This window comes from Nymphaea colorata, chromosome 9 (assembly GCF_008831285.2).
Source record: "Nymphaea colorata isolate Beijing-Zhang1983 chromosome 9, ASM883128v2, whole genome shotgun sequence".
NCBI classification, from domain to species: domain Eukaryota; kingdom Viridiplantae; phylum Streptophyta; class Magnoliopsida; order Nymphaeales; family Nymphaeaceae; genus Nymphaea; species Nymphaea colorata.
Window position 1 is genome coordinate 11,937,764 of NC_045146.1, and position 27,313 is coordinate 11,965,076.

The 27,313-nt window shown below is 39.6% G+C and overlaps 1 protein-coding gene across 3 annotated transcripts; it reads right to left on the minus strand.

Moving 5' to 3' along the window:
• On the minus strand, positions 1–26,795 carry LOC116260792 (callose synthase 3-like). Of its 3 annotated transcripts, none has more exons than XM_031639282.2 (43): positions 26,652–26,795; positions 25,494–25,723; positions 22,521–22,621; positions 21,456–21,577; positions 21,225–21,318; positions 20,898–21,008; positions 20,701–20,817; positions 20,488–20,580; positions 20,258–20,349; positions 19,972–20,098; positions 19,608–19,745; positions 19,422–19,495; positions 18,832–18,925; positions 17,417–17,539; positions 17,191–17,308; positions 9,618–9,949; positions 9,434–9,486; positions 9,299–9,359; positions 9,140–9,221; positions 9,026–9,075; positions 8,867–8,953; positions 8,283–8,420; positions 8,095–8,195; positions 7,904–7,988; positions 7,662–7,822; positions 7,385–7,505; positions 7,198–7,295; positions 6,982–7,099; positions 5,739–5,890; positions 5,411–5,520; positions 5,203–5,322; positions 5,030–5,098; positions 4,738–4,927; positions 4,524–4,665; positions 3,367–3,486; positions 3,172–3,290; positions 3,017–3,100; positions 2,445–2,557; positions 2,129–2,358; positions 1,244–2,038; positions 1,113–1,163; positions 726–911; positions 1–407 (listed from the first exon to the last, which is right to left on the minus strand). In XM_031639282.2, exons 2-43 carry the CDS (start codon positions 25,663–25,665, stop codon positions 159–161), a joined length of 5,793 nt encoding a protein of 1,930 aa, XP_031495142.1. In that variant the 5' UTR covers positions 25,666–25,723; positions 26,652–26,795; the 3' UTR covers positions 1–158. The 3 variants fall into 3 exon arrangements, with proteins under 3 accessions (XP_031495142.1, XP_031495143.1, XP_031495144.1); XM_031639283.1 differs by having other exon boundaries at positions 25,494–25,681; positions 26,652–26,771; XM_031639284.1 differs by lacking the exons at positions 25,494–25,723; positions 26,652–26,795 and having other exon boundaries at positions 22,507–22,621.
• Between the last annotated feature and the right edge of the window lie 518 nt (positions 26,796–27,313).

Sequence of the window (27,313 nt, forward strand, 5' to 3'; positions counted from 1 at the left end):
GAAAGTGGAAACTAGGCATTATATAACAAAATTAATGACGTATAACTTACAACATGGGGAACATAGCAAGTTTATACACCCGAAAATATTGAAACGGCGTGCGAGCTCTCAAGGATACACCTTGGTACCAAAGAACGGTGGACGGAATATTTTGACCCCTACTCTTTGTTACTACCAGAGCGATCTTTCTTCTGACCCCCAAGAATGCGTGATATCTGCAAACCTCTACTGAAGGCCTGGTTGAACAGCATTCGCGTTTGAAACTCTGAGACAAATGGAAACCAAGCCAAAACTGCAATGGGCGTGAACAGAAGCAACCCCATGATGATCTCATATCCACGAGCAAGAGCACGGATCGATCCCCAGAACCCTGCCCTCTGCACTGGCTTCTTGAGTGCTTGAGCAATCTGAGAAGAAAATGGAAAAAGAAAGATAAGGCGCATATGTAGATGGCTGTATACTTTCAAGAAGTAACATAAAACATGTTACTAAAACAAGGACATAATCACGATTGCTAGGATCAAGAATGGTGAAGCAGGATGAAATGACAGAACAGTAGATTGCGTGACAGTCAGTAATCTAATGGAAACAAAGAATATAAAACAGAATCACTTCATCCAGCTCTAAATGGTTCACCACCCATTCCAGCTTGATGATCATGACCTTGAACAGCAGACCAAACAAAATTTCTTGTCAATGAGAAATTTAACAGAAGTTGTACAGACCAGAAGGATCCCCCATCCACTCGGCATGAAGGCAAGGATGCACACAATGATATCCTTCATCGTCATACGAGGAATGGCAATCAAAATAACAATAATGGTAACAAACGTCAGGAAGATAAGACCCTTGATCAATCGAAATACAAGCTGAAAATCGGCACTAAACTTCCTTCTGCCAAGAGATACTGTCTGCAAAACAAATTAGGAAAATCAACATCACATGAAGATGATTATGAAAGCAAGAAACGTCATGATGCATACCACTCTTCTGCCACATGCATGTCATCAAACTGTTTAATATAAATCCCCTTGTCTAAGAATAATAAGTTGAATTCTGAGTCAACTGCTTTTAATTAAAACTGATAAGGAAAGAAGATGCACGATGAATACCTTCATCACTAGGAGGACTCCAATAATCACAACCCAAGAGATGGCATACACCTGCAAGGGAGTTTCCCATATAAATGACCAAAAGTGTCTAATCACAGAAAGCACACAAATTTCAATGAGTAAGTACATACCAGAACATTTTTCGTGTGTGTAATATTCAAATGATAAACAAGCCCATACTGGTAAAGAAAGAAACGTAGTGCTAAGACCACTTCAAGAACTGTGCCACGAATGCCAGAAGATCTTAGATGTGTTTGTTCATCCTCCCACCAAGATTCCCAGCTCTTTTCAGGCGGCACTCCAATTCCACCACGGTTATTTATCCACTTGTTCCAATCAGTCCAGTCGTCTACAATTTTTTGCCATTCAAAACCTGATGGATTAAAAAGGAAAGGAGCAAAGAGCCACGTGCCAACCATAAACCACATGGACACAGTGATTAATATATATGCCACACTGTTCCTGTATGAATTGCCAAATATGCTGTAAACAATCAGTAGAATCATCAGCTCAATCCCCTTGACAAAGTGACTACGTGAATACAGTCTGTAGTTATCAGCAAACTTTGCATGGAAGACAACAAATCCACGACCTGTACCACGATACTTTGCACCACCATGTAGCAATGTACGACCATAATAATGGGTTTTTGTCCCGAGGGAAAAAGTGAAAAAAACAGATGCTAGTTGCAACTGCATGAGAACAAATTCACTTAATGCGGTTCGGAATCCCTTCTCCAAGCCGATCTCCATCATCATAGGGAGTGACATCAAGATTCCAAGCTGCACAAACGACTGGGAAGCAAGCGCCACTTGAAGTGGCTTATTATTTTGAACAGCTGCTGCTTTATATAGTTCTCTTTCAACTCCACTAAGAACCAGATAGAGACGACCATACAAGAAAATATACACTGTAAGAACAGTTATCTGCAAGAGTAACGAAAAGAAAATTTCATCAACTTAGAACCATATGTGTGAAAGTGCACATGAACATGAAAGATGAAGAAAGAGTCTTACCAAAGTGCTGAAATAGAAGCCAACAGTCGTATAGTAGCAAGACAGCATACGGAAAAAATCAAAACGGTGGCCAAGGCGATATATATCCCGACTTAGCGTCTGCTCTCCATTCCCATTAGCAATTTTTGCCTCGAAAAGTGATATCTGATTTAGTCCCACATCCCTACCTTTGCCAACTTGCATATATTCATGATGTGTAACATTGCCAGCACGAAGTGTTGAATTAAAGCCTGAAAATTTTACTCGGCCCAAATGACATAAAAGTTGTTATTTAGGCAAAACAACAATAACTCAAGACAACTAACACAGAACATGCCTGCAAAAATATCCTCGCTTAAATTGATAACTTTTGAAGCTTTGCTGACACCTCCTCGAGTCAGATGAAACAATCTATCAAATACATCTGGATGACCATAGTGGAAGCGAACCCTTACATCAAAAACAAAAACAACAAATTCAACGAGCAGAAAAAGGAAAAACAAGTAAATACAAAATAAAACGTGAATCAAAGCTCATAATAAGCCCATGAGATGACATTCAGATTTTGCTAGATGTGCACTCGGACAAATACATCAAACAAATGCATGGAGGAGCATACTCCAGAACATCGTTCCACCATGCCTGAATGTGCAGATGCAAAGGCAGAGGGACGCAAAGTGTCCCCAGTAATCATGGTGGTACAATCAAAATTCACCAGATAAAGGGAAGTAAACTGTTTACTATTAAGGTAAAAATAATGAACGTGGAATTAAACACTAGAAGGTGATCAAGCAATAAATAGTAAAATGCTTCTTGTTGTTTTGTCAGGACCACACCAGATATTTGAGCAAAAGGACTGGAAAGAACTTTTACAATTGTCTTTGAGTTACTTGGAAACCCAGTACTTACTTTAAAGGATTTGCAAGTAATCTTTGTCCAATTGTCACAAAACTAGTCTCCTGACACGACATGAACCATGCCAAAGATGAAACACTGCACAAAAGCATCAGATCAGTAAAAAAATCATGAGCATTTAAATATCTGCTCAAAGGATTAAGATCAACCTTCCAGTAAAGATATGCTCTCTAAGCCCAAGTATTGATGGTTTTCTCACACCATGATGCGTCTGAAGAAATTCCTCTAATAAATTCCTCATCTTAAAGGCTTCTTCCATGTAATTATCCTGCAACCCACATATCGGATACATTACCATATGAAACCCATTGCAACACCTCAAACCCAATGGTGCCACCAACTACCTGATTCATATCAATTGCTTGTAGGCCTTCACCACGAGTGAAGATGATAGCATGATTCTGATTTTCTGGCTTTCCTTCTCCAAGCATAGCAGGCCCCGGAAGCTTGATTCGATAAATTACCTGGTATACACAGAAGAAACAAACTCAGCAAAGATTAAAGTTGAGTTCCGTAGAGAATATTTATGAAACATAGGTTAAATCAATAAAATGTTTGATGGAGTATGAATCCTGAAGCAAATTGAAGAGATTAAGCTTCCCCCCGGAAAATCACATTTTAAAAGAACTAGTAAAGGTGCAATGAGAAGTTGAATGTTTCAAACCTACACATGAAATGTATACCCTGTGATGCAAGATCAAATTACTCTAGAAAAACAGCTAAAAATGTATCCACAGGATCTCCTCTGGTGTACACACAACAGGCACTCATGCATGCACGGTATTTTGATTACATTTATCAGAGCTAGAGAGAGGGGAGAGAAAAGGAGAGAGCCGTTTTTTTCTTAGTCTACCGAATCTCCACAAGATTATTTTCTAGATGCAACCAACAAACTTGGCATCATTTACTACATTAACCATCCTGCTCTGAAAAAATCAACTAGTCTCATCAATGCAGCAAATGAGTTACCGAGAATAATTTGAACTTGTTTATCAGGCATGATTGGCTAACTCAACTCATGACCCACCGGAGTTGACATAGATCAGTCCTTTAACATAAACTGGTTACCTCAGTCAGAAAAAAGTGAAAGTAAACGAGGTTGACCACTCCTTTTTGGAGCTTTCTTTTAATAGTATAATGTGATGGCAGAAATTTAGCAATCAATTGTATGTTGGTCTTAAGTTTACTGCCAGTCTGACAGCTTCCCCAACACCGAGTCCTAGGCTACCATCTCTTTCTCAGGAATTCCAGCTTGCAAATTACTTTTATAAATTTCATTCCAGCAAGTGAACGAACTGGATTCATTGACAATACTGCATATTATTGCCAAATACCCACTGTGAACCGTACCAAACTACCATCAGGAGTATAACGATGGAAGATGCCAAGCAAGAAGTTGAAATTGCATAATCAACCTATGCAATATAAAAAACTACAATAAGTACTAGACAACCATGATATTGGAACATATCATGCAATGATGCAAGTAATGAAAGTACACCTCGTCCAGCATTTGTTCATCAGGATCATTATGCTTTGTTGAAGCAGCCTTTGCTAATGTGGAATAATAGACTTTGGTACCCTTTTGAGGTCCACTAGTTTCTTCAACCTCATCGATGTATGCCACACGAAGAGATGGGTATCTGACAAACAGTATAATATTTTAACCGAAGGCAGAAAAGCATATCAACCACCAAGAATTAAACTAGACATACGTTATCATAAGCTGCAGAATGTCGTCAGCACGGGGATCACCAGCCCTTTTGTGAATACCATACTGCTGACAGGAGACAACAAATGTAAACTTCATGTCTGCCACGGCTTGACATTGTGCCCACAAAGACCTGTACATCTTTGATTGCTCTTCTGAGGCTGCCACAAGAGCCTTGTAACCTTCCAAAAGATCTGGGGATAACAAGAAAATTAACACAGATACTTTCTTGATATAAACAATATTAATTACGGAAACAACTCGTATTATTCCTAGAAACAAAACAACAAGCAAACCTTCTTCTCTTGCCATATCCAGGAAAGATTGCAGCTCCAAAGCCTTACGGTAGTACATCATTCCACGGACTAGCACAAAAACAAATGAAACCATGACCAACTGTGTACATCCACTAATCAGATAAAACCCTAAAATTGTATATGCTGGAAATTCAAATCTAAGTAGTTGGCACCTGTCCTTGTCAAAGTTTGGCCTCTATACGATGCCCAGAGGCGAAGATCATCAGGATAGTCGTCCCGTACAACATCATCAGTTTTACATCCTTTCCGCTCAAGGAAATTGTTCCATTCATCTGAAAAGTAAAGAAACACAAACAACAAACAATCAGCAAATGAGAAAAACAGAGACCAATGCTGCTTTTTGGTATGTAAATGACGCACCTGGATAAATTTTCTGCAAGTAGAAAAGAATAGAAACACCATCTTCATTTTGCTCCTCCAGATTAGCTATAGAAAAAAGAACATCCTCCGTGTAGTATGGGGTCAAAACACTACAAGTACAAACAAAAGAAGGGAAAATACAATTAGAAGGAAAATCAAAAACATAGATATTATATTAAGGAGCTTCGACAGTCAAAACGCACAAGCATAGAGTAGAGTACATCACAAATCATTCCTAGACAAGATCCATTTGCAGATGGACAAACACATTAATGAATTGATCATATGAAAAAAGAACTAAGAATGCAAATTATGAAAGGCTCCTTACGAGAATGAAAGCATGTTACGGACTTTTGGTGCATCAGGCATATCCATAAACAAAGAATTAGTGAAAAAGGTAAGGCGCCTTCTTGCTTCTAAGTTTGCTGGAACATCCATTGCAGACTCTTTCACTGTAAGAAGCAGATGAAGCCGTCTGATCTGGATACAAGGCAGACCACTTTAATCAGGGAAACAATCATCAGAATGCATGGACCGTCATATATATATATATATATATACCTCCAGAATGTGAAAGTACTTTTGGCAAATCTACTAATACAATTGCTTTTTGCATGTGAGAGAAAAATGCACTAAAAACATCTTGCATAATCAAGTGCAATGAACTCAGCAAAATAGAACATCATGCGCACATCTTTAGCAACTAATTCCATGGATGTGAATTGCATGTTTGAAGTCCATGAAATCAAAAAGGGCTCCGAAATGTACAGTGGCACCATGTTGAAGTCCATGAAATCAAAGAAAATACTTTTCAACATATTTTATTTCTTTGAAGCTTCTCGCAGCATATTAATAGATACTTAATATTGATCAATGTTTTTGTAAAGAAACTAGTAGACTCTTTTTTTTTAATATATTTGAATTTCTTGAATTCTCAAGTTTTCCCACGTACTCGAGATTTTCCCCAAAAAAAACTTCTTGTTTAATACCTGCGGTTCAATCCTATCACTAAAGTACACCTAGAAGGGAGCAGAGCTAGGCAGAGTGAAAAGGCTTTCTCCATGAGATGGGAAATTAAAACCGGAGAATGATATTGTTGACAACGGCTCATTTGTACAACAATAAAAATATATATATCAAATCAATCAGGCTGCCAATTCAGTGAATTATCTGATTTAATCATTCAGCTAACTGGTTATCAAACTGCAAAAAATATATTATCATATGTATTCCTTAAAAAAGGAACTTCGTACAAAAAAATGAAATCCAAAATATTCTTCAAATAATAATAAGTGAGCAGTGGGTGAAAAGTGCCTCCCCTGAGTCAGCCAAGAAATCAATTGAATCAAATAAGTTCGATACCCTTTTGATTCAAATCAACCAAATCTAAGCATTAATTTGGTTGCCAGAAGTCGAGGTTACAACTAAGATATTCATCTAGAGTGCAGCACCTGAATGTGCATCATATTCCCAAAGAAAATCACATGCATATGCATGCACAAAGACATGTATGCACACACACATCTTGTGTTATCTATGAGATCTCGCATAATCACCAAGACGACACCCACCTGCTCAGTCCATGAATCTGACTTGCCATACGGGAAATTTATAGCATCTTTAGAATCAAACAGCTGATGCTCAGGTGACCCTTCTCTACCATAAGACCCATGTGTTGACTCTAAAATACTGCAAAAACACCATAAAAAGCTCTTACAGGATAAATTGACAAAAAAAGGAAACCATCCTTGTCTTCATTTACAAGTTGATAACAATCAAATCAATACTTGGAAAGGCGTTCATCCATTATATCTTTCATTACAACTTCTAACATGTCCTGAAAAAGAATGACCACTTTAGTCCGGAGCTCTTCTTTGTCCTCCAGCTGCAAGGGTTATCCAACAAAAGATAAGTAAATATTGCACTACAGGAAAATCAAGAGGACAAGAACAAGTTTTTCTGACTTGGATATACCAGACACACAATCAACTCAACAAATTTGTCATACAGGCTTGGTAGTGCATGCATGTTCAAATCCTTTAGAGTATCATCCTTAATGCATTGATCAACTGTAGAGAAAATATTGTCTATGACCCTGTAATAAAATAAAGAGTTCCACTTAGGTATATGCACAAAAAAGAATTGGAAGTTTGGAACAATAGTACAAGGATCAATGCGGAAAGAAAAAAAAATAAACCCAAATCACAAGGTTATGTTTCACTCCAATCTACCAGAAAAACAGAAGCATCACCTCTTCTCAGTTGTACCAGTAACCAAACGGTTAATTGTATACTTAAAAGATGCATAGCACTCCTGAATTGCACAGTACATATAATCATCTGCAAAAATCCTTTTCTTCAGTTCACGATCTTTCCCTTTGCTATCTTTTGCCATATCCAGTGCAATGGGTATCTGAAGCATAAAGGAAAAGAAGCATGGCTGACTGAGAATAAAAGAAAACCTACAGAATCATGAAAAATCAGGATAACAAACCTTGCTAGCAAGCAGGAAAGGAGGCCATTGGACAACATCTAGATCCTGGTCAGATCTGTATGGAACAAGCAGCAGGTCCCTCTCCCTGAAGACAAAAACATAACTCCTCATGTCCATCCATAACTAGACAACCAACAGAATTTCAAGCATCACAACTTTAAGGAACCAGTCAGCATGGAAATGAACCTCACCTATTACTGATAAGGTCTTCCTCTCTGAAACTCACAACTACAGTGTTCCATAACTGAGCAAATTTTGCAACACCAGTCCCTCCGCCCACCATCCCATCTCTCTGAAGGTCATCAACACTGTGAGGAGAAAGGGCAGGAGAAAGCAACCGTATAAAGATTGACATGGAAGGAGTTCATGCTTGGACAACCTTCTCAAATATGGCAAAGGGAGCAGAAAGACCCTTTCTTTTCTTTTTCCCTTCCTTTTCATCCTTAGGCACCAAGGTTTCATTAAAAGCACCAGGTAGAGATTGGAATCTGGACCTCAACATCCCCAAGGTACGTATCTGAATAAAGCGATTCTCAAATAATAAGAAATCCATCACCATTTAGTTGAAAACTTGTCATTGCTGTGAACAGACAGACAGAGTGAAACAAGCAAAAGACATTACTACTTTCAAGGAATACATGTGCTATCTCTAAAAGTACAGCAGAGACCAGGTCACAACCCATTTCAACTTCCTGCGGCGCCTAGCCACAAAACACATGATCTGGGTTGTCATTTGTCAATGCACTCATCAATACACTGACAATTTTGACAGGACCAAATGTGTCATCCAAGGTGCTGGGGAACACACACAGGCGATGACAAACTCAATTCCAGCAGGTGTGTGTATGTCAGAGACAGAGACAGATTACATTGCAGCGCCTAGACAAACTCGTCAGAAAAGGCCAAAATTGGGCAGAGATGATCAAGTACCATCTTCAAAGAACTTAAAATTAAGTAGCTAACCTCACCGAGACGGCGATACGCTCCGTAAATACCGCCAAATAGAGTTGAAAAAATGGCATACCAGATTTGAGTATCCATGAAATAAACCTTTAACCACATGTCAAACCATGATCGTCAGTTTTGCTCAAAATCAACAGCAAATCTCAAAGACAAACTTACAAGCATAATTGGAGACCAAATGGCAATCACGGCTCCAATATTGTTGTTGGCTGCAAATAGGAGCATTATGAGCACAACGCAAAAATTGAAAACAAACAATTTTCAACCTGATACCTCGGGGGAAAAACTCATGCCATGCATAAACTGATATCTGAGTTGATATAATAGTCCTTGTTGGCTGAACAAGTGGCCGAATCTGTAACAGCAAAGGGAGAGAGACAGAAGGTCAGAAACAACTAGATCAGATTAAACCTCTAACCAAAAGGTGAGTACCTCAATATAGTAACTGAAAGCCAACTTAGTCATCAGAAGCAGAATCCAGAAAAGTGTGTACCTGGGAAAATGAAATAAGATGAAATAACATATAGCATATATTGCAAAACCACATTGTTAACAGCATAGTCTTACTTGATAAGTGATACAGCACTCTCATGCATGCCTCTCCCCACATAAAGCCGTGGCTGCATAACATAACAGTTTTCAAGAAAAGCCAGATAAAAACAGCAAATGCAATTATATAACTACCAGAAGAAAGTTATGTGCTAAATAGTCAAAGATAGCCTTCTTTACCAAAAAGCACACTAATGTTTACCTGGCCCCACCACATCACCAAATTGATAATCTTCCAATTCGATTTTTCAAGAGCACGTCGTATTGAAGGAAATAGAAACAGCAACACAGAAAGCATGTTGGGTGATAAATACACTACAACTGCCAAGATATATAAAGATGGATTCTTATTGTTGCCAAACCAGCTCTTTATAGTCTTGCCCAGTCCCGAAGGGTTATCCCAAGTATACACATAAGAAACAGGAAGAACTATCACCCACGCAGCAGCAAAAACGATCTTAAGAATATATCTGAGGATGTCCCAGGAAGTCAAACTTCTCATTGCCTTCCAAATGAATATCAAGTCAAGAACAGCTGCATAAGCACGTAAGCAATTTTACCAGAACATACTGACAAAGCAAGAAACACATAATTCAAAATATTGGCAGTGCATCACAGGCATTTACAGGCCATCTACAAGATCTGGTGCATTTTCTCAATAGATCTTTTCCCCAAAGGATAATACAAGAAAAAATTTGTGCAAGCCTCTGTTACCTCAAATGTTTCCTCAAGCCAGGGATCTTAACAAAAACTAATCAAACAAAGGTTTCTAAATGTATGTCAGCTGATACATGCATGTAAGCATGACAGCATATGTGACATGTGGTTCACAAATTCAGAACTTAAACAGACATTTATTTCAATAAACATGGACAATAGCATGAAGTATATCATACAGCATCAGATACATTTATGATTTGAATCAACTGTCATGCAAATATCTTGTCACAGCTTCAACCTAGAAAAAAATATCAAACTTGCCAACTTCAGCTTAACAATCCCCAGTTAGTGTCACCAATGTTGCTAAGTGCAACTCCTTTCGGCTTTGCTGCTTTATTTTTTTAAGTTTTATGCTTTTGATATTTGCTCCTGATACTATCTTCTACCCTGAGGTCAGCCACGGTATAACAACAAGTAGAAGCACTTCTTAGTTCGTACTAGGTAATCCTCAATGACACATTATTATATTCAACATATGTGACAGCAAAATGCTGTTGTCTGGAAGGCTCACGTGAGGAGCCAATCCCCCCCCCCCCAAACATTAGAGACAAGGACCATCTTGTCATAAAAATATTTTTAGGCAACCTAAAACCCAAAAGCAAAAGGTAAAGAACTAGAAAGTTTGGCATTGGCATTGTTGAACAGCACGCTGTTCTCACAGAACTAGAAAGTTTCCTGTCTAATTTAGATACCTTACTGTTCCTTCCAAAACAAATGAAATTTGAACAAAACAGATCCAGCTAATTTGCAATTTTGCCCTGTTATTAGGAGCATCCACTTAGCTTCACATATCAGTCACATTTTGTACTTGTTCAGTTAGGTACTGGACTGGCACAAAACCAGCAAGAATGAATTAGCTCAAGCCCAAAGAATAAGCAGCTCATGACCTTTCAAAGAACACAGAGAAGTACTAGTTGGATTCAGCTTGAGATTCGAGTATAGTCCTTACAAAATCCAACGTATAGGATTTTTACTTGATCAGATCAAATCAGATGTACAAAACATTCAGTGAAGCCGAACTTGGCTATTATCATAAAATATAACAGCCAACTGAAATCCAAGCTTCCATCAAAATACAATAAAGGTTTCCCTTTTGTTACCAACATTTGAAACCTTCACACTGAGAAAAAAGCCGGTATGGCTACACTCCACTGGTATAAGAACAAGAAAAAAGGATAAATCAAGATTAAATTAACCTGATGCTATCATATGTGTTAGAATATGTTGCTGTGGGAACCGGATCCATTCCTGGACCCGGTTCTATGGGGCGCGGGTACCGAGGTGGGCTCGGTACCCTAGGCGGCTTCTCCTCTCTCCCTCTTTATATTGTCACTTGTGTTTAGTGTTGAATTAAGTGAAATATAATTTTCTCTCTCCTAGGGTTGCGGTGTGCCCCTAGGTCAGAGCCTCCCCGTGGTTTTTCACCTCCTTCTGAGGTTTTCCACGTAGATTGTGTGTTCGTTCTCCACTCTCTCTCTGTGTGGTTCGTGTTTCTACATGGTATCAGAGCCAGCGGAGTTGGAGAAGCGTTTTTTCCAAGGATCGTCAAGTTTTTTCGTCGCCCGACGCCGTTGAAGTTCCGGCGCCGCTGCTGCCCGTGTGACGTCGCCCTGCTTTGCCGCCGCTGTCCTTTGTTCCGCCGCCGCCGTCCTCTGTTCCGGCGTCGCTGCTGCCCTTGTGACGTCGCCCTGCTCTGCCGCCGCCGTCCTCTGTTCCGCCGCCGCCGTCCTCTGTTCCGCCGCCCTCTGTTACGCCTCCGCGGTCCTCCGTTCGTCCCGTTCTTTGTTTCTGCCACCGTGGGTGGCCTCTGTGTTGCGCCGTCGCCTGCTTTACGTTGCCTCTGCCTCATTCCAGCCGCCGTCGCCGCTGCCTCCTTCCCGACGCCGTTGCCTCCTTCCCGACGCCGTTGCCTCATTCCCGCTGCTGTGCCTCTTGTTGCTGTGTGCTAGTTTGTGATGGCAGAAGCGATGGGGACTCAAAAAGATGCCGTTCTTGACACGGGCAGCGCCTCCAAGACTGAGAACGTGCCGCTCCAGGTCACCTCCATCCGTCTGACCAAGGACAATTACCTATCTTGGTCTGCCGCTCTCGAGATTGGGATTACTAGTCGTGGGTGTCTCTCTTACATCACTGGCGACAAACCTGCGCCCATCAAATCTGATCCTCAATGGGCGACGTGGGCGTTGGAGGACAGCCAAGTGAAGGTGTGGATTATCAGCTCCGTGTCATCCGATATTCAGCCCCTCATTCTGCGGAAGCCGACCTCTTTTGATATGTGGACTGTGCTTGCAAAGATGTATGGTCGCAAGAAGAGACATTTGCGCACCTATCAGATTAAACGCAGTATTTACTCTCTGACACAGGGTGATTTGTCTGTTGCTGCCTTCTATGCTGCCTTGAAGACCAAGTGGGAGGAGTTAGATTATCATGTGACTGATGAGTGGACATGCGGTTCAGATCATTCCCTCTACTGGGAAAAGGAATGGATGGACCGTACGTTTCTGTTTCTGGGAGGCCTGCGGGATGAATTTGAGTCTATTCGTAGCCAGATTCTTAATGGTGATGAGATTCCGGGGATAGAGGAAGTATATGCTCGTGTTGAATCTGAAGAACAACGTCGCCAAGTGATGCATCTTGACACCGGTCATGGCCCTTCTGCCTTTGTCAGCCGTGCCTCAGGGACTGGGCAGCGTCCTGCCCGACATTGCACTCATTGCCACAAGTTGGGGCATTCGGTGGATTTCTGTTGGGATCTTCATCCCGAGAAGAGACTGGTCCGAGGTCGTCCTCCCTCTGGCAAGCGTAGCTCTTCTGTGTCTGATTCCAGTCAGAGCAATTCTTCTAGTGGTGCAAAGTCCAAGTTGTCCCCTGCTCAACTCAAGGAGCTACAGGCGTACATCAGCCGTCTATCTACTACCCCTGAGGAGTCCTCCACGTCTGAAGGGGCTCAGCTAGCCCAAGCTCTCGTTGCCTCGACTGATCAAGGTAACCCTCCTCTTGGTGATTGGATTGTTGATAGTGGAGCCACTCACCACATGACAGGGGACTCTAAACTCTTTCAAGAATATCAACTTTCTTCTGGCAAGCAACGCGTGTCTATGGCAGATGGGTCTTCTATCTCTGTGGCTGGGAAAGGGAGCTTGTCCCTGTTGAACAAATACCGTCTTCACAATGCCCTGCATGTTCCCAATATTCCTGTCAACTTACTCTCTGTCAGCAGTATTACTAAAGAATTAAACTGTAATCTGATTTTCTCTGCTGATCATTGTTCCCTGCAGGACTTGGTGACGGGGAAGAAGATTGGGATTGGTTCGGTTACTGATGGGCTCTACAGGCTGCCGGTCCAAGTTGCTTCAGCATTGATTTCTGCCACGAGTGGTCACTTGTCTGGTGTGAACGATAGATCTACTGTTTTGCGATGGCACGAGCGTCTTGGACATCTACCCTTCCAGTTAATAAAGAAGTTGTTTCCTCATTTGTTTGCTTCTGTCTCAATTGACTCCTTCGCTTGTGAAGTGTGTCAATTGGCTAAACATGTCAGGGCTTCGTACCCTATTTCTTTGAATAAAACCACTCATCCGTTTGCCTTAGTTCATTCCGATGTTTGGGGTCCTTCTGGAGTACCCACGTGTGGTGGTTGTCACTATTTTTTGACGCTTATTGATGATTACTCTAGATGTACGTTCGTGTACTTGTTGCGAGAACGTAGTGAGGTTCCAGCAGTTGTGAAAAACTTTGTTGCCTTTGTTGAGACTCAATTCCATACTACTGTTCAAGCTTTCCGTACGGATAATGCAAGGGAATATGTCTCCCAATCCCTTGATGAATTCTTGAAAGGCAAGGGTATTGTTCATGAAACCTCTTGTAGTTATACCCCTCCTCAAAATGGTATAGCTGAACGTAAAAATCGTCATCTATTGAATGTTACCCGGGCCATTATGTTCCAACGTCATGTCCCGAAGCGGTATTGGGGTGATGCACTTCTCACTAGTGCACATCTCATTAACCGTATGCCTACTAGGGTGTTGGATGGTCAGTCTCCTTATTCTACCCTGTGGCCCACTCAGAATCCGTGGCCTCTTACTCCTCGTGTCTTTGGGTGCAGTTGTTTTGTGCATAATCATAGCCCTACTCTCAAAAAACTTGATCCCCGGTCTATTAAAGGAGTTTTCCTGGGGTACTCTTCCACTCAGAAGGGGTATAAATGTGTGGATCCCACTACTTCCAAAGTGTATGTTTCGAGGGATGTCACATTTCATGAACATGAGTCGTATTTTTCGGCGAATCCTCTTCAGGGGGAGTGTCTTGGGAACAAAGGGGAAGAGTATTCCTCTAATCAGCTAATTCAGTTTATGGAGTTTTTGGATTACAAGGTTAGTCCCAGTGTGATTGACACGGTCACGGTCAGTAATGAGAAGGGCAGCCATATGGAAGGGGTCACGGTGGATGCTCAGCCCATTGTTGCCCGGGATCACTTGTTTGGCCAGGTTTATGTCAGAAAGGAGAAAGCTACAGTGGAAGATGTTGGTGATGAGGATAGAACCAATCCCAATCCTGTGATCTCCCCGGATGACCCAAGTCCATCGAATGAAGAGCTCCCCATTGCTGTGCGCAAAGGCACCAGGTCATGTACTTCTCACCCTATTCAGAGATTTGTTTCTTATGCTAAGCTCAGTACAAATTACAAATGTTTTATCACAACCTTATCCAAAGTTGTTATTCCCAGGTCGGTGGATGATGCTAAGGATGATCCCAAGTGGTTACATGCTATGACAGAGGAGATGGGTGCGTTAGCTAAGAACAAAACATGGGAAGTTGTTGATATTCCTAAGGGGACACACCTAGTTGGCTCTAAGTGGGTTTACAACGTGAAGTACAAACCTGATGGCACTGTAGATCGATATAAAGCTCGTTTGGTTGCAAAGGGGTTCAGTCAGAAGTATGGAATCGACTATCTTGAGACCTTTGCCCCTGTTGCAAAGTTGAAGACCGTGAGGGTTATTCTTGCTCTTGCTGTGCACAGGAAGTGGCGCATGGACCAGCTTGATGTTAAAAATGCGTTCTTGAACGGCCATCTGGAGGAAGAAGTCTATATGAGCATGCCTCCCGGGTATGTTCAAGAGGGAAAATGTTGTCACCTCAAGAAAGCTTTGTATGGCTTGAAGCAGTCGCCTAGAGCTTGGTTTGAGAGACTAAGGATCGTTATGAAGTCTACTGGGTACAAGCAAGGAAATGGAGATCATACCCTATTCATAAAGCAGAGAGGTGGTCTGGTGAGTCTTCTCCTTGTCTACGTTGATGATATGATTGTCACTGGCAGTGACGAAGAAGAAAACAGAAAGATGAAGGAGAGATTATCTAAGGAATTCGACCTCAAGGATCTGGGTAAGCTGAGATACTTTCTGGGGATAGAGATTGCTCGATCAGAGACAGGGCTGGTTATGAATCAAAGGAAGTACACTCTTGACTTACTAAAGGAGACAGGCAAACTTGGTTGTAGGCCCTATCTTACTCCTATAGAGTCGGGAACTAAGATAAGTATCAAGACGGGCACTATTCTGGATGAGGAAGGAAAAGGGCGATATCAGAGGCTAGTAGGTAAGCTTATCTATCTTACTCTAACTCGCCCTGATATCACGTATGCGGTAAATGTGCTAAGTCAATTTATGCATGCTCCCACGGATTGTCACTGGAAGAGTGCAGAAAGAGTGTTGGGATATCTAAAGAATGACCCAGGAAAAGGACTGTTGTATACTCGACAGGACAAACTTACCATTGAGGGCTACTCAGATGCAGATTGGGCAGGTTGCACTGACACAAGGAGGTCTACTACAGGGTATTGTATCTTTCTTGGAGGTAACCTAGTTGTTTGGAGAAGTAAGAGGCAAGAAGTATGTTCGAGGTCTAGTGCGGAGGCTGAGTACAGGGCTGTTGCAATGGGGGTTACAGAGATGCTGTGGCTGAAGATTCTTTTGACTGATATTGGTGTGGAATTGGGAGATAAAATGAAGATGTACTGTGACAACAAGTCTGCGATTAATCTTGCCAATAATCCAGTTCTACATGACAGGACCAAACATGTGGAGATTGACCGTCATTTTATCCGGGAACGCATTGACTCAAAGGAGCTGATTCTGCCATATATGAAGTCTGAAGATCAAGTTGCAGACGTCCTAACTAAAGGGCTTTGTACTTCTTCATTCGAAAAGAATGTTAGCAAGCTTGGCATGTTTGACATGTATGCCAAGCTTGAGGGGGAGTGTTAGAATATGTTGCTGTGGGAACCGGATCCATTCCTGGACCCGGTTCTATGGGGCGCGGGTACCGAGGCGGGCTCGGTACCCTAGGCGGCTTCTCCTCTCTCCCTCTTTATATTGTCACTTGTGTTTAGTGTTGAATTAAGTGAAATATAATTTTCTCTCTCCTAGGGTTGCGGTGTGCCCCTAGGTCAGAGCCTCCCCGTGGTTTTTCACCTCTTTCTGAGGTTTTCCACGTAGATTGTGTGTTCGTTCTCCACTCTCTCTCTGTGTGGTTCGTGTTTCTACAATATGCTTAAAGATTTTTCTAATGTGTTTTAAGATAAGGCTGAACCTGTTCCTTGCAGTCTATGACTTTGGAACTTGTAGGCACGCTCTGCATCGAAAGCACTTACATACAGCTGACTCAATTTGATGCCAGCTAATCCATGGAATTAGAAAATAATTCTTTTATTTCATTAAATATCTTCAAGATTTATTAACTAACTGTGAAGTAAAAATGAAAAAAACACTTCATCCAGCCAATACAGGCTGATGCATATTGGGCCATGGTGATATGGACCATTTTCAAGGTTTCCAGCACCAGATGAAACTGAAATTTAGATTCTTGGCTCATATGCTATCACCCCTTCAAAACTGAGATCACATTTTCTCAACCAAAATTCTCAGTTCAGCAGATGGAACAGCAACCAGATCCAAATTGATCGCATTATCCATTCCAAAGGACTGAAACAAATTGTTTCAGCTTGGCCAAACATCTGACACCAAATTGGCACCCATAAGAAATTCCAGCAGTACCTTGCAGAAGCCTCAGGACTGCAGCAGTTATGAAGATACTGAGAACTTTTTTGAAGACAGCACCATCAAAAATACCACTTGGGCTCCCAGATCCATTCCAAGCAATTATAACCATTGCCTGTTAGCATTATTCAAAAATCACAACAAAACCCTAATCAAAAAGGCAAACAAAATAAAAAAACAAAAAAACAAAGGTTGGTAATAATTTAGAAGAAACAGGATTTACTTGCAGCGATAGGATCAAGAAGATCCACATCCGATCAAAGCTCCTGAAAAGATGCCAGAAAGAACGTATTTCAACAAAATTAATCTTGCCAACCCTCCTATGACTTGGTGTTGACTCACCACCCTGCAAAGTACAAGTCAAAAGAACCCATTAATGCCCTGTATATACCACATAGTGTGCTTGAAGGTTCTATACAAAGGAGAAGAAAATCTAAATAGGAGAAAAAAGCCAATAATAAAAGTCATTTTGTCAAAAAAAAGCCACTCATACAACTGGTAAAGCACAAATTTTCTATACATTTGACGACACATAAAGTGCAACCTTCGCCCAGAACACTAAAGTATGTAACATCAAATGCAAACCTCCCTTAACAAAAAAAAACCACTTCTACAACCACGAAGCAGCTCAAAAAAGATTCAGATCATAATTTGACATGGGATACATCCCCAAGCAGACAAAAGGTTTATGCCAGCAAGGAAATGAAAAAGTGCAGCTTTTCCAGACATGACATCCATCATAATGACAGTGATAAGGTACTAAAACTAGTTCCATAATGCAGGTTCCTACAGATAAAACATCAGGCAGTAGCGGCTATATAGAAACCCATTTGCGAAAAAATCAGAATTCGAGAATGTAGTTTCAAATGTGACAATTATTTAGACAGTCTCTCACAAGCCAAGGTTTTACAAGTCTCCAACATATTCCATAATGTATTAAAAACCAGCACTTTCCTCTCCCTCAATTTCTAATCAGATGCCCATGCTCCTTCAACAAAGTTAAAATGAGAATAAATCACACAAATAACCTAAAACATCTAACTGCTCATACAATTAACACAACTACCTATGCCAAACGAAAACACCTACAAGGGTGCTGCCCCTGTGTCGAGTCGACAAGGCTTAGGCACAGGAAAATTTATATTTTCAATTTTCTTGGCCAATTTTGATAATGTTTGGTTAGATATTTATTATTTATGATGAATATAAATCATGAATATACATATACATTTATTTGCTTAAATTCTCATTGTTGCTATATATACAGTCGTGTCCTGCACCCGCACCCATGCAAGAAAGTACAACAGCAAACTAGCTTGATGACCTCAACCATGAGTCCTAAAGAAACCACGTCAATATTCTTTTTTAAAAAAAAAAGGCCAAAATTTTTCACAATCACATGTTTCATGTGGTTCACGACAAATAGCCAATGATGAAAATACATATTACGCACACATTTTCTGTTCTGCCCCTACTTTACAACACAGATATTACACATATATATGCACGTACCAATCATGTTCCTCTAATCGGAATATTGAGTTTTGTGCGCAAAGTGCATTGATTATATCATGGCCTTCATTATGATTTTTCTGACATTAAAGTAAAAGCACAGTTTTTAGGGTTTTCCTGCATTACCCCAGTTCCATGAATGGCAGTGTCTGATGGAGCTCGGCACAAAAAATCAGCATTTTTACGCATCGGCCAACCAAGACGGAAACAATCCGGTGACCTGTGGAAATGTCTCAAGCATTGTCATAAATATCATTAACAGGTTTGAAGGCAGGATTTTTCTTGGGTAGTTTTTGGCAAATCTAAAAATTTCGGAAAAAATTTAGCAACTTTTTTAGGAAAGGAAAAATCCTGAAAGTTAGCAAACAGTAAACAAATGAACAACTAACAAAAAAACGTTAAAAGATAACTGGATAAAATGATGTTTTAGCAATATTAGAAATGAAGATAATAATTTAACCTAAGTTTGAAACCCTAAAGCCAAACAACAAGAAAAAAAAATAATAAAAGTGAAAAGCACGAAAAATTCATTTTCAATTTTTTTCAAAAAAAGGGGGAAAAGAAGGGTTTTTTTTCTTTTCATTGTTTTTAACATTTTTATCTGGTCTTTTTTGAAAAAGATGGGTTTTCTGTAAAAATGGTCTCAAGATAGCAAGACCACAGAGGAAAGTAACTAATGAAGTTTTCTAATAAAGAAAACAATAACAATTAAATACCAGAAGTATTCATTCAAATCATCATAATTCCGCCACTGGGAATGCTTTGATCCTTTTCTGCTTTTTTCTGCTTCCTGTACAAAGAAAACCATAAGGCTACGGCGCTACTCGATATTCGGGAAGAACAAGAACAAAAATAGACAACATCCAAAACAAGCATCACATAGATACTAGGAGTACTGGAACCTGTGCAATTGTTTCATAGATTGGCGTGACCACTTTTTTCAGAAAGGCCTCCTCCTCACCGCCACAAGCAGGCTTTATAGTTTCACCAGTCATTGGACTCACATTGCCAGCAAGCATTCCATAAAGTTCGAAAGCCATCTGCAAACGACAGCATGCATAAAATTAATGCAAAAAAAAAAATGTCTAATATTCACTTTGTAGATTAGCCAACTAATATTAGATTTTGAAAGAATGGGAACTATAATGACAAGTGGAAAAAAAAAATCTTAATCATAGGTAAGATGTAGCAAAGTACTAGAACAGGAAGCAGGACTAGTGTAGCATTTACAAAACCAACATGCAATGTATGCAAAAGTACACCTACAAAATGATAAATGTAGCAAAGACACTCTGGCATGAACCGAAGGTTTGCAGCCTCTCCCCAGATAAGCAGATAAAGGCCCATATACAATATCTTACGCTGCTGCACCTCTTGCTGGATGTTTGGCAGCCTGAAAACCAAAATGACAGGTTAAAGGATCAATAAGGATGCAGAATCACATATGGTGGAGGAACTGCTAAGCAAACAAAATTAATACAATGGAAAGTAAGAAAATTTTATGGGGAAAAAAAAACTCTTTAAATTAACAGGTCCCAGACATAATTCTTACCAAAGGCTGCTTTTGCGACCCAAATATTTGCACCACTGCTTGTAGTTTTTAAATAGTTTCATCATAACTTCATCTATAGCCCTCTCATCCAACTGAGCCCCATAAGCAATCAACAAAAAAGAAAGATAGTGAGTTTAGCTGCTCACCACATGCAAGAGGATTGTAGTCAATATCAAGAGAATAGACTGTCAGTGTATTTGTGTGTGATGCACATTTATGAACAAATAAACCTTGGGTTGGTTGTCAGGCTTCGGAATTTGCCGGATATGAACATTCGCAAGAAGCAAAATCAAGTGCTCCCTTTGGTTAGAGACATTATCCTTCTGCAAATTTGTACAACAAAAAAAACAGATAAAAACCCAAGAACGAAACAGAGGAGAATCAAAACCACTCAAGTGACAAATTTAAATTGAATCTAGAGCAAAAGAATGTATCAGTTGTACCTGAAACCCAAACATATGTTGTAGCCAGTCAAGAAGATCATCATCTGGTTTCTTTTTGTAATCGTGAGGCCATGGAAGACCCCGGGTATTCCGCAAAGCAAAAACAGCAGCTTTTATCTGCAACATCCGTAAGGCAAATTCAGAGACAAAATTCACGCACAAGTATGATCACAAAACAAGTATGTTCACCAACAGACCTCTGGCAGAAGCATGATTGCCTGATTTGCACTGTCTGGATCAAGGGGCAAAATATTGTAAGGCACGTAAATCTCTGTCTTCTCCGCAACCTGCTTACCTGTCTCCATAATCTGTATTATAAAAGAAAGTACATAGGCCACAATTAGTATGATCTTACCAAAAGATCAGGCAACAAAAATAAAGTTATAAAAATGTACGGTATCAAAAGTAAAGTTCAGCAATCGACCCAAACATATACAGGGCTACACACACTTGAAGCAAATCAAACTTTGACACCAACAAGGAAAAGATCAGAAACACTTTAAAAGGCAACTTTTTAACTTGACCTCACGATCCACTTCAACAGTGTGTGTCTGGTTCACAGCCTTCAAGACCTCAAAGAGAACAGCAGCCGTCTGGTATGCCTTTGTAAGCTGTGCCCTAGACATTGCCAACAACAATTGATAAAATGCCAAGAAAGACAGACATAACTATGCCTATCAGCATAGAAATATTTACAAATGTACAACAAACATTAGAAAAGTGCGATAAAAAGCTTTTAAAAAAAAAATCTATACCGATCAGCTTTATCAGGACCTTCCAATGCTTGGATATATTTTTTGTAGTAGTGCTGGTAAAATTTCTGCATCTCACGTGCATCACTTTTGTTTGTCCTACTCCGCAGAGTAGGATCATTATCCTGCAATATAATCTGCGTCATGAACAATAGAACGACTGGTGACAGAAAATGATCCATTGTCATCGTTTTGAAGAGCAGTGCAGCACCAAACAAGTTCCAGAATACATAACTTTAAGTTGTGCCACATTCTATCGCTTCAATTGTTTTTGTAACCTTAACAAAGAATACCATTACTATTATATCAAAATTCTCTTTATTACATTTCATGACGCTCCAAGAAAGGGAAAGCATCAATGCTAATAAATCCCCTACCTTTCACCATCGCTATCATCTGAACGGAAAATAACCATGTGCCACAACTTTATATGACCAAAAACTGGTTCGATAGATTATCATCATCAACTTAGTTAAGGAAAGTTTAGCTCTAGAAAAACAATATTCTAATTCACGAATCTTGTGTTCTTCCAAATCTCCGAAAGTATTGTTTCAGCTTCCCGTAGAAAACCATAAACAATGTATTACTGGCTATTATTGGAAACACAAGCCACCCCGTGCGCCATACAATACTATGACAAGAAGAGAACCTCCTTCTGAACTTTTCCATCATGTGACTACTGCAATTTTGGAAACACCTATGGTCCCTGAGTTCTGTCATCACAAAGATTTTCTTTTGTACTAATCTTTAGGTAAGATAAGCCAAATTATAGAAAAATAAGGAAACGATGGGCACAAGAGCATAAGAAAATAATAACTATTCTTCATAAATGGTCAAAATCTAAGAGCAGAAGATTCCATAGGTTAAAAACAAAGCAGTTTGTAGCAGAATGAAAGCCCAGATTAAAAAATAATAATAATATGGAAGACAATAAATTAATTTCTCGTAAGTTTTAGATAAATTCAGCATTATAAATTTGTCAGGCAATTGTAATTAGCATGCTCATAAAACTTAGATCATGAAACGTTGAATGCAGGTACGAAGAAAGACAAACATTTTCTACATCACCCTTTCTAAACGTTGAAGAAGCGCAGTTTTAAACTGACGAACACCACGTCCGCTAGACGTCGGATCCAACCTGTGAGCCTTTTCAAAAGCATAGAATCGGCCTACGCAGATAACCAGAGGAATCAAGTGTTAGATTTAACTGCAAGAAAGATCTTCTCAAACAGCTTCCAAAGTAAATTGGATTACAGCAAAAAGACAGTAATCAAGATCCATTAATATACCAATACAACTATGTCAAGTTTGAACATCAAATCTTCTGAACAAAATGACCATTTATCAACATACAAAGAAAAAAAATACTATTAACTACCAATTGGTAGTGGAAACATAAGCAAGTGAAGAAAATAGAAAACACATTCAAAGCAATAGAGCCATATGCAAACCACGTCATATCAAGTCCATATCCTTTTATCCAAATAGAGGATTAGTCGGCTATATGACATTACAAGAATTCCTATCTTTAAGTCTAGTCACTATGTTCAACATTCCAAACTCACATGATAGATTAAGACAGTTCAAGGAGTGTCTTAAAACAACTTATCAAAAGTTGGGACAATCAACTTTCCAATATTACCATGATTGATTTTCAATCTAGCGACATCTATGTTCCACACAGTAGTATCCTAACATGCCCAACAATACACTCATCCTTTTCTATCAAAGATGATAACTTTTCTTCAACAATGCCACTATCAAGAAAGACAATAGGGGGAAAAAAAGTACTGCCGCTTGAGAGAACATCCTATTATTTGAGAAAATAACTTCAGGGCTAAATTGGATGTATACTTCATCTCCTCAATGAAGTTACCATGAAGAAAATCCAGAGACTTAAAATTTGTGTTGTCAACCTACGCATTTAAATAGTTGAAAAAATTGCCCAACTTCCATATGGCTGATGGGCTAACCAGTCCATGACTATGTACCTGACAAGTTCCTGGACCATAGATTGAGTCGATTGATCCCTACTAGCCAGTGACACAAAAGTAGGTTTTGGCATTAGCCCTATGTTTGGTTTGTTCTTCTCTTTTCCATCATGAAGGTACGTTTCCTTTTGTAGAATAGTGGGGATATACCTATGTGCGTGTGTGCATAATAATTGATTTAAAATGATACTTTTGGCACTTTATAGTGCTTTCTTTATAATATATACGTATATATAGATGACCAAATCACACCAACTAGTCTCAGTTAATCTATTTATGGCCCTGACAATCTAGTGAACGCCATCCAAATTTGACAACTTAACCTAAAATATCACAGACTTTCCAAAAAGACACCTGTGAGTCTGACCCATTTTGAACAATGGGTACAAATATTATTCTCCAGCTTCTACCGGCAGGTGCTTCTCGGACAATTTCCAGAAAAATTTTCTTTTGGGAAAATATCAGGAAAATCAGAGTTTTTAAAAAATAAAAAAATCAAAATATTAGGTAAAATAAAATAAATGAGAAACTTATAAGAAGACAAAAAATATCTTGTTGAAACGAAAAAAATGATAAATTAATAACCAACACAATGAAGCAGAATTTTAAAAAATGAAATATTCGTAATAAAATAAAGATAAATTCATTTTAAAGTTTTTTTTTAAATATAGCATATTTTTTCGTTTGTTTTCGCTTTTTTCATTTTTTTTCGTTAATATGGCTATGTTTTTTTAAATATAACCATATTTCTGCCTACGGTTTGAACAGACTGCAAAGAAATTTCTTTGCAAGAGTAGATACCGTTTAACCAACCAAGCAAAACCCAAAGCTTTTTGAACCTTGCAAGTATCAAACAAAATCAGTATAATGTTACAAGAAAGGAAACCAGATCAAAAAGGCAATACTGCAGCTATAAACACTATTTGCATTTGCGAAAAGAATAAGGCCAACATTGAACCCGTTTTCACTAAAGCCTGTGTTCATGTCTAGCATTTTTCACAACCGCATGTAAAGAGTGTCCATGGATATTATACTTTCTAATTTATGAACTTAATGTTAGTAGTCTATTCTGAGTCGCTGCCTATGATGTAAAAACATTACTACCCTAACAACATCCAAAAGCCAGCCAAATTTATCAAACCACAAAAAAACTGACATCATAATTTATGATTTTTTTGCATCCTGTGTGCCATAAGGTAAAAAGCAACTTAGTTAAAGCAACTTAGTTATTTATTGATACAGATTTGATTTCTCAAAAGAAGAAGGGAGAAACTCAAAACTTGATACATAGAAGGAACGAGCAATTTGACAAAATAAGGACAGGAACCTTCAAAAGAAGGTATCAAAAATGGGAAGATAATAATCTTAAAAACAGATGGAACACACAAGGATGCACGATCAGAGTGTTCATTGGCCATTAACTTCAAGCTAAAATATTTTCCTACACTAGCCTGTCTAAAGGATTCTTCCATAAGAAGTTCGCTATTTATACATTAAAAAAAATGCTGTCATCCCCTTTAAGAGCATGATAGATCTGTACAATTGTACTACAATATCATTATAATGTCATGTAAAGGATTCTTCCACATCATGTTGAGGTCTTTTTTTATGTCCACAGAAAAATGTTCCTGTTTCATGAAAACACGATTCAAAGGGACAGACTCCTATAGAAATAATTATCCGATCCATACTCACGTGAATACACCCTAAAAAAAGGTGTTATTTAGCAAATTGTAAAACCCTTGACTTGCATCACATTCCAGCAAGACACACACCTAGCAAAAGCCTGTCTATGCTACCTTCCAGACTAGAACATTAAGTAACAACCAGTTTCATCTCATTAGTTCCAGCTGCATTAATGAAGCAGTTTAAGACGATAACCACTAACTGTCCCGTGATGCACCCAGAAAGAGAAGAGAAAAACGATGTTTTCCAAACTTTAAGACGAATGTGCTACTTGTGAAGAAAAAAAACAAAACTCCCGACCATCAATAGGCAATACCATAAGAAGAGAGAGCATTGAAAAGCAACAAAATCCACGGCAACGTACAGAGATAAGCGACCCTGGGATGATTCGTTTCGATCTCGTTGGCGACCCTAAGAATCGGCGCTATGGCGACAAGAGAAGACGGAACGACCTCACTGTTGAACGTGTCGCCGAGGTTCCCAACCGTCTGTGTCCTTGACAAGCGCCGCTGGAGCGGCTCTGTATTCCTCGACATTTTCGACTAGCAATCTCTGAGAGACAAGGCAGAAACACGCAATCAAGCTCACTTTCTCCTGTTGCAGTCACAACCACCCGTCCAAAACAAAAAACGAAAAAAAAAAAAAAACAAAACAAAGGCGAGTCAAATACCGAAGCAGACTTCCTACAATGAAACCCAATAAAACAAACACGGAATCATCTCGGCACATGCCAAAAAAAAACAGAGGAAAAAGAACATCGCATTTTCATAAATCGGAAAAGGGTAGGAATTTTCACGGCAACTGAACATGAACTGGGAAGTGGCGGAGCCAGAAAATTTTTCTGGAAGGGCAATGACTCGCAGGTTTTCATACCTGAAGGGGCACTTACATGTATAACACAGTAAATATTAAACTATCTTAATGTGAAAATGAAAGAAAATTGAGAAGCCAGCCGACATGTGGCTCCGCCACTGGAACTGAGCTTCTACTGAGATATCTCGCCCAAAAAAAAAAAAACACAAAAAACAAAATCAACACCATTCGTCAAGGAAATTTTTCACCATCACGCAGAAAAAGAAACCATCACTTGTCAGTCGTCACCAACTGATTCACCACAGAGGAATTAGACGCAAACCAAATAACAAGCACAAAACCCGGGAATCGCATCAAAACCTACCGAAATTAGCACCAAAACATCAGAAAGAAGAGGGTAGGCTAGGAAGCCAAAATGCCTCGACTGTTCACTTGGAAACGCCCACAAACAAACTGGAAACTGCACCTTCTCAAAACCCTACAACTCCGTCTCTTCACCAATAGGAGTTTACCGCAAAAAAAAAATGAACACGGTCCAAGAAACATCTTGGAAACGAAAAAAAAAAAAAGGAGACGCAAAAGTTGGGAAAAACAAAACGTAAAAGCTACAACAAAAGGTTTGCTACTGATAGAATAAAAAGGAGAACAGCCACTCTCGTGTAGAGAAAAAGAAACAAGGAGCGAAGACAACACGAGGAAAGATACGAACCCTAGTTCGGAGAACGAACGAAGGAAGATCGAGAAGGGCCAGCGCCTCGGCAAAAAGAAACCCGCTTCCCCTTCGCTATTAACAGAAGTGGAGCATGAAGGAATGATACCATGGGCATTTCATTTCTCCATCACGGATGTGTGGAGAAAGACGGAAATAGCCTTTGGCGGCAATCGCCCTGTTTTGCTTTTTGAGTGGGTGGCAATGGCATCACCGGGTTGCAATAATGTCGATATGCGATTTTCGGGCATATGGGATTTCCATCAGGGGCTAATATGTAATTGAGTTACCGGTCGTCAGCGTCACTCTTCACAGTTTTACGGCACTGAAGTGCCGAGAGGACGCCTCGGTTAAACTTCTTTTATTAGTTTTTCCATTATCCAACTTTCTGCGATGTCCATAATGCCATATTCCCTTTTCTTAACATCGAATCGGAGATTTGTTTGGCCACAGTCTTTACGACGACTCGCTTTTTTTTTTTTTTCAATGAAAGCTTCTTTTTCAGCTTTTGCACTAAAAGTTGCGTTTAATATAGTCTCCAACCTAGGTTGTTTGAGATGTAAATGTCTGCCATTCAAGTAAATAGTTGTTGATTAAAAAAAAACCATGAATATGTAATATGTAACATAAACGACTGTGGATTTAAAGTCCGGTTGAGAGAA

Coding starts and splice junctions, on each gene's coding strand:
- LOC116260792 (XM_031639282.2), bottom strand. CDS start 25,665: ATGTCGAGGAATACAGAGCCGCTCCAGCGGCGCTTGTCAAGGACACAG. Junction 5,891..6,981: donor CAGATTCATGGACTGAGCAG/GTGGGTGTCGTC, acceptor CCTTGTATCCAG/ATCAGACGGCTTCATCTGCT. Junction 1,164..1,243: donor CACACACGAAAAATGTTCTG/GTATGTACTTAC, acceptor ACTCCCTTGCAG/GTGTATGCCATCTCTTGGGT.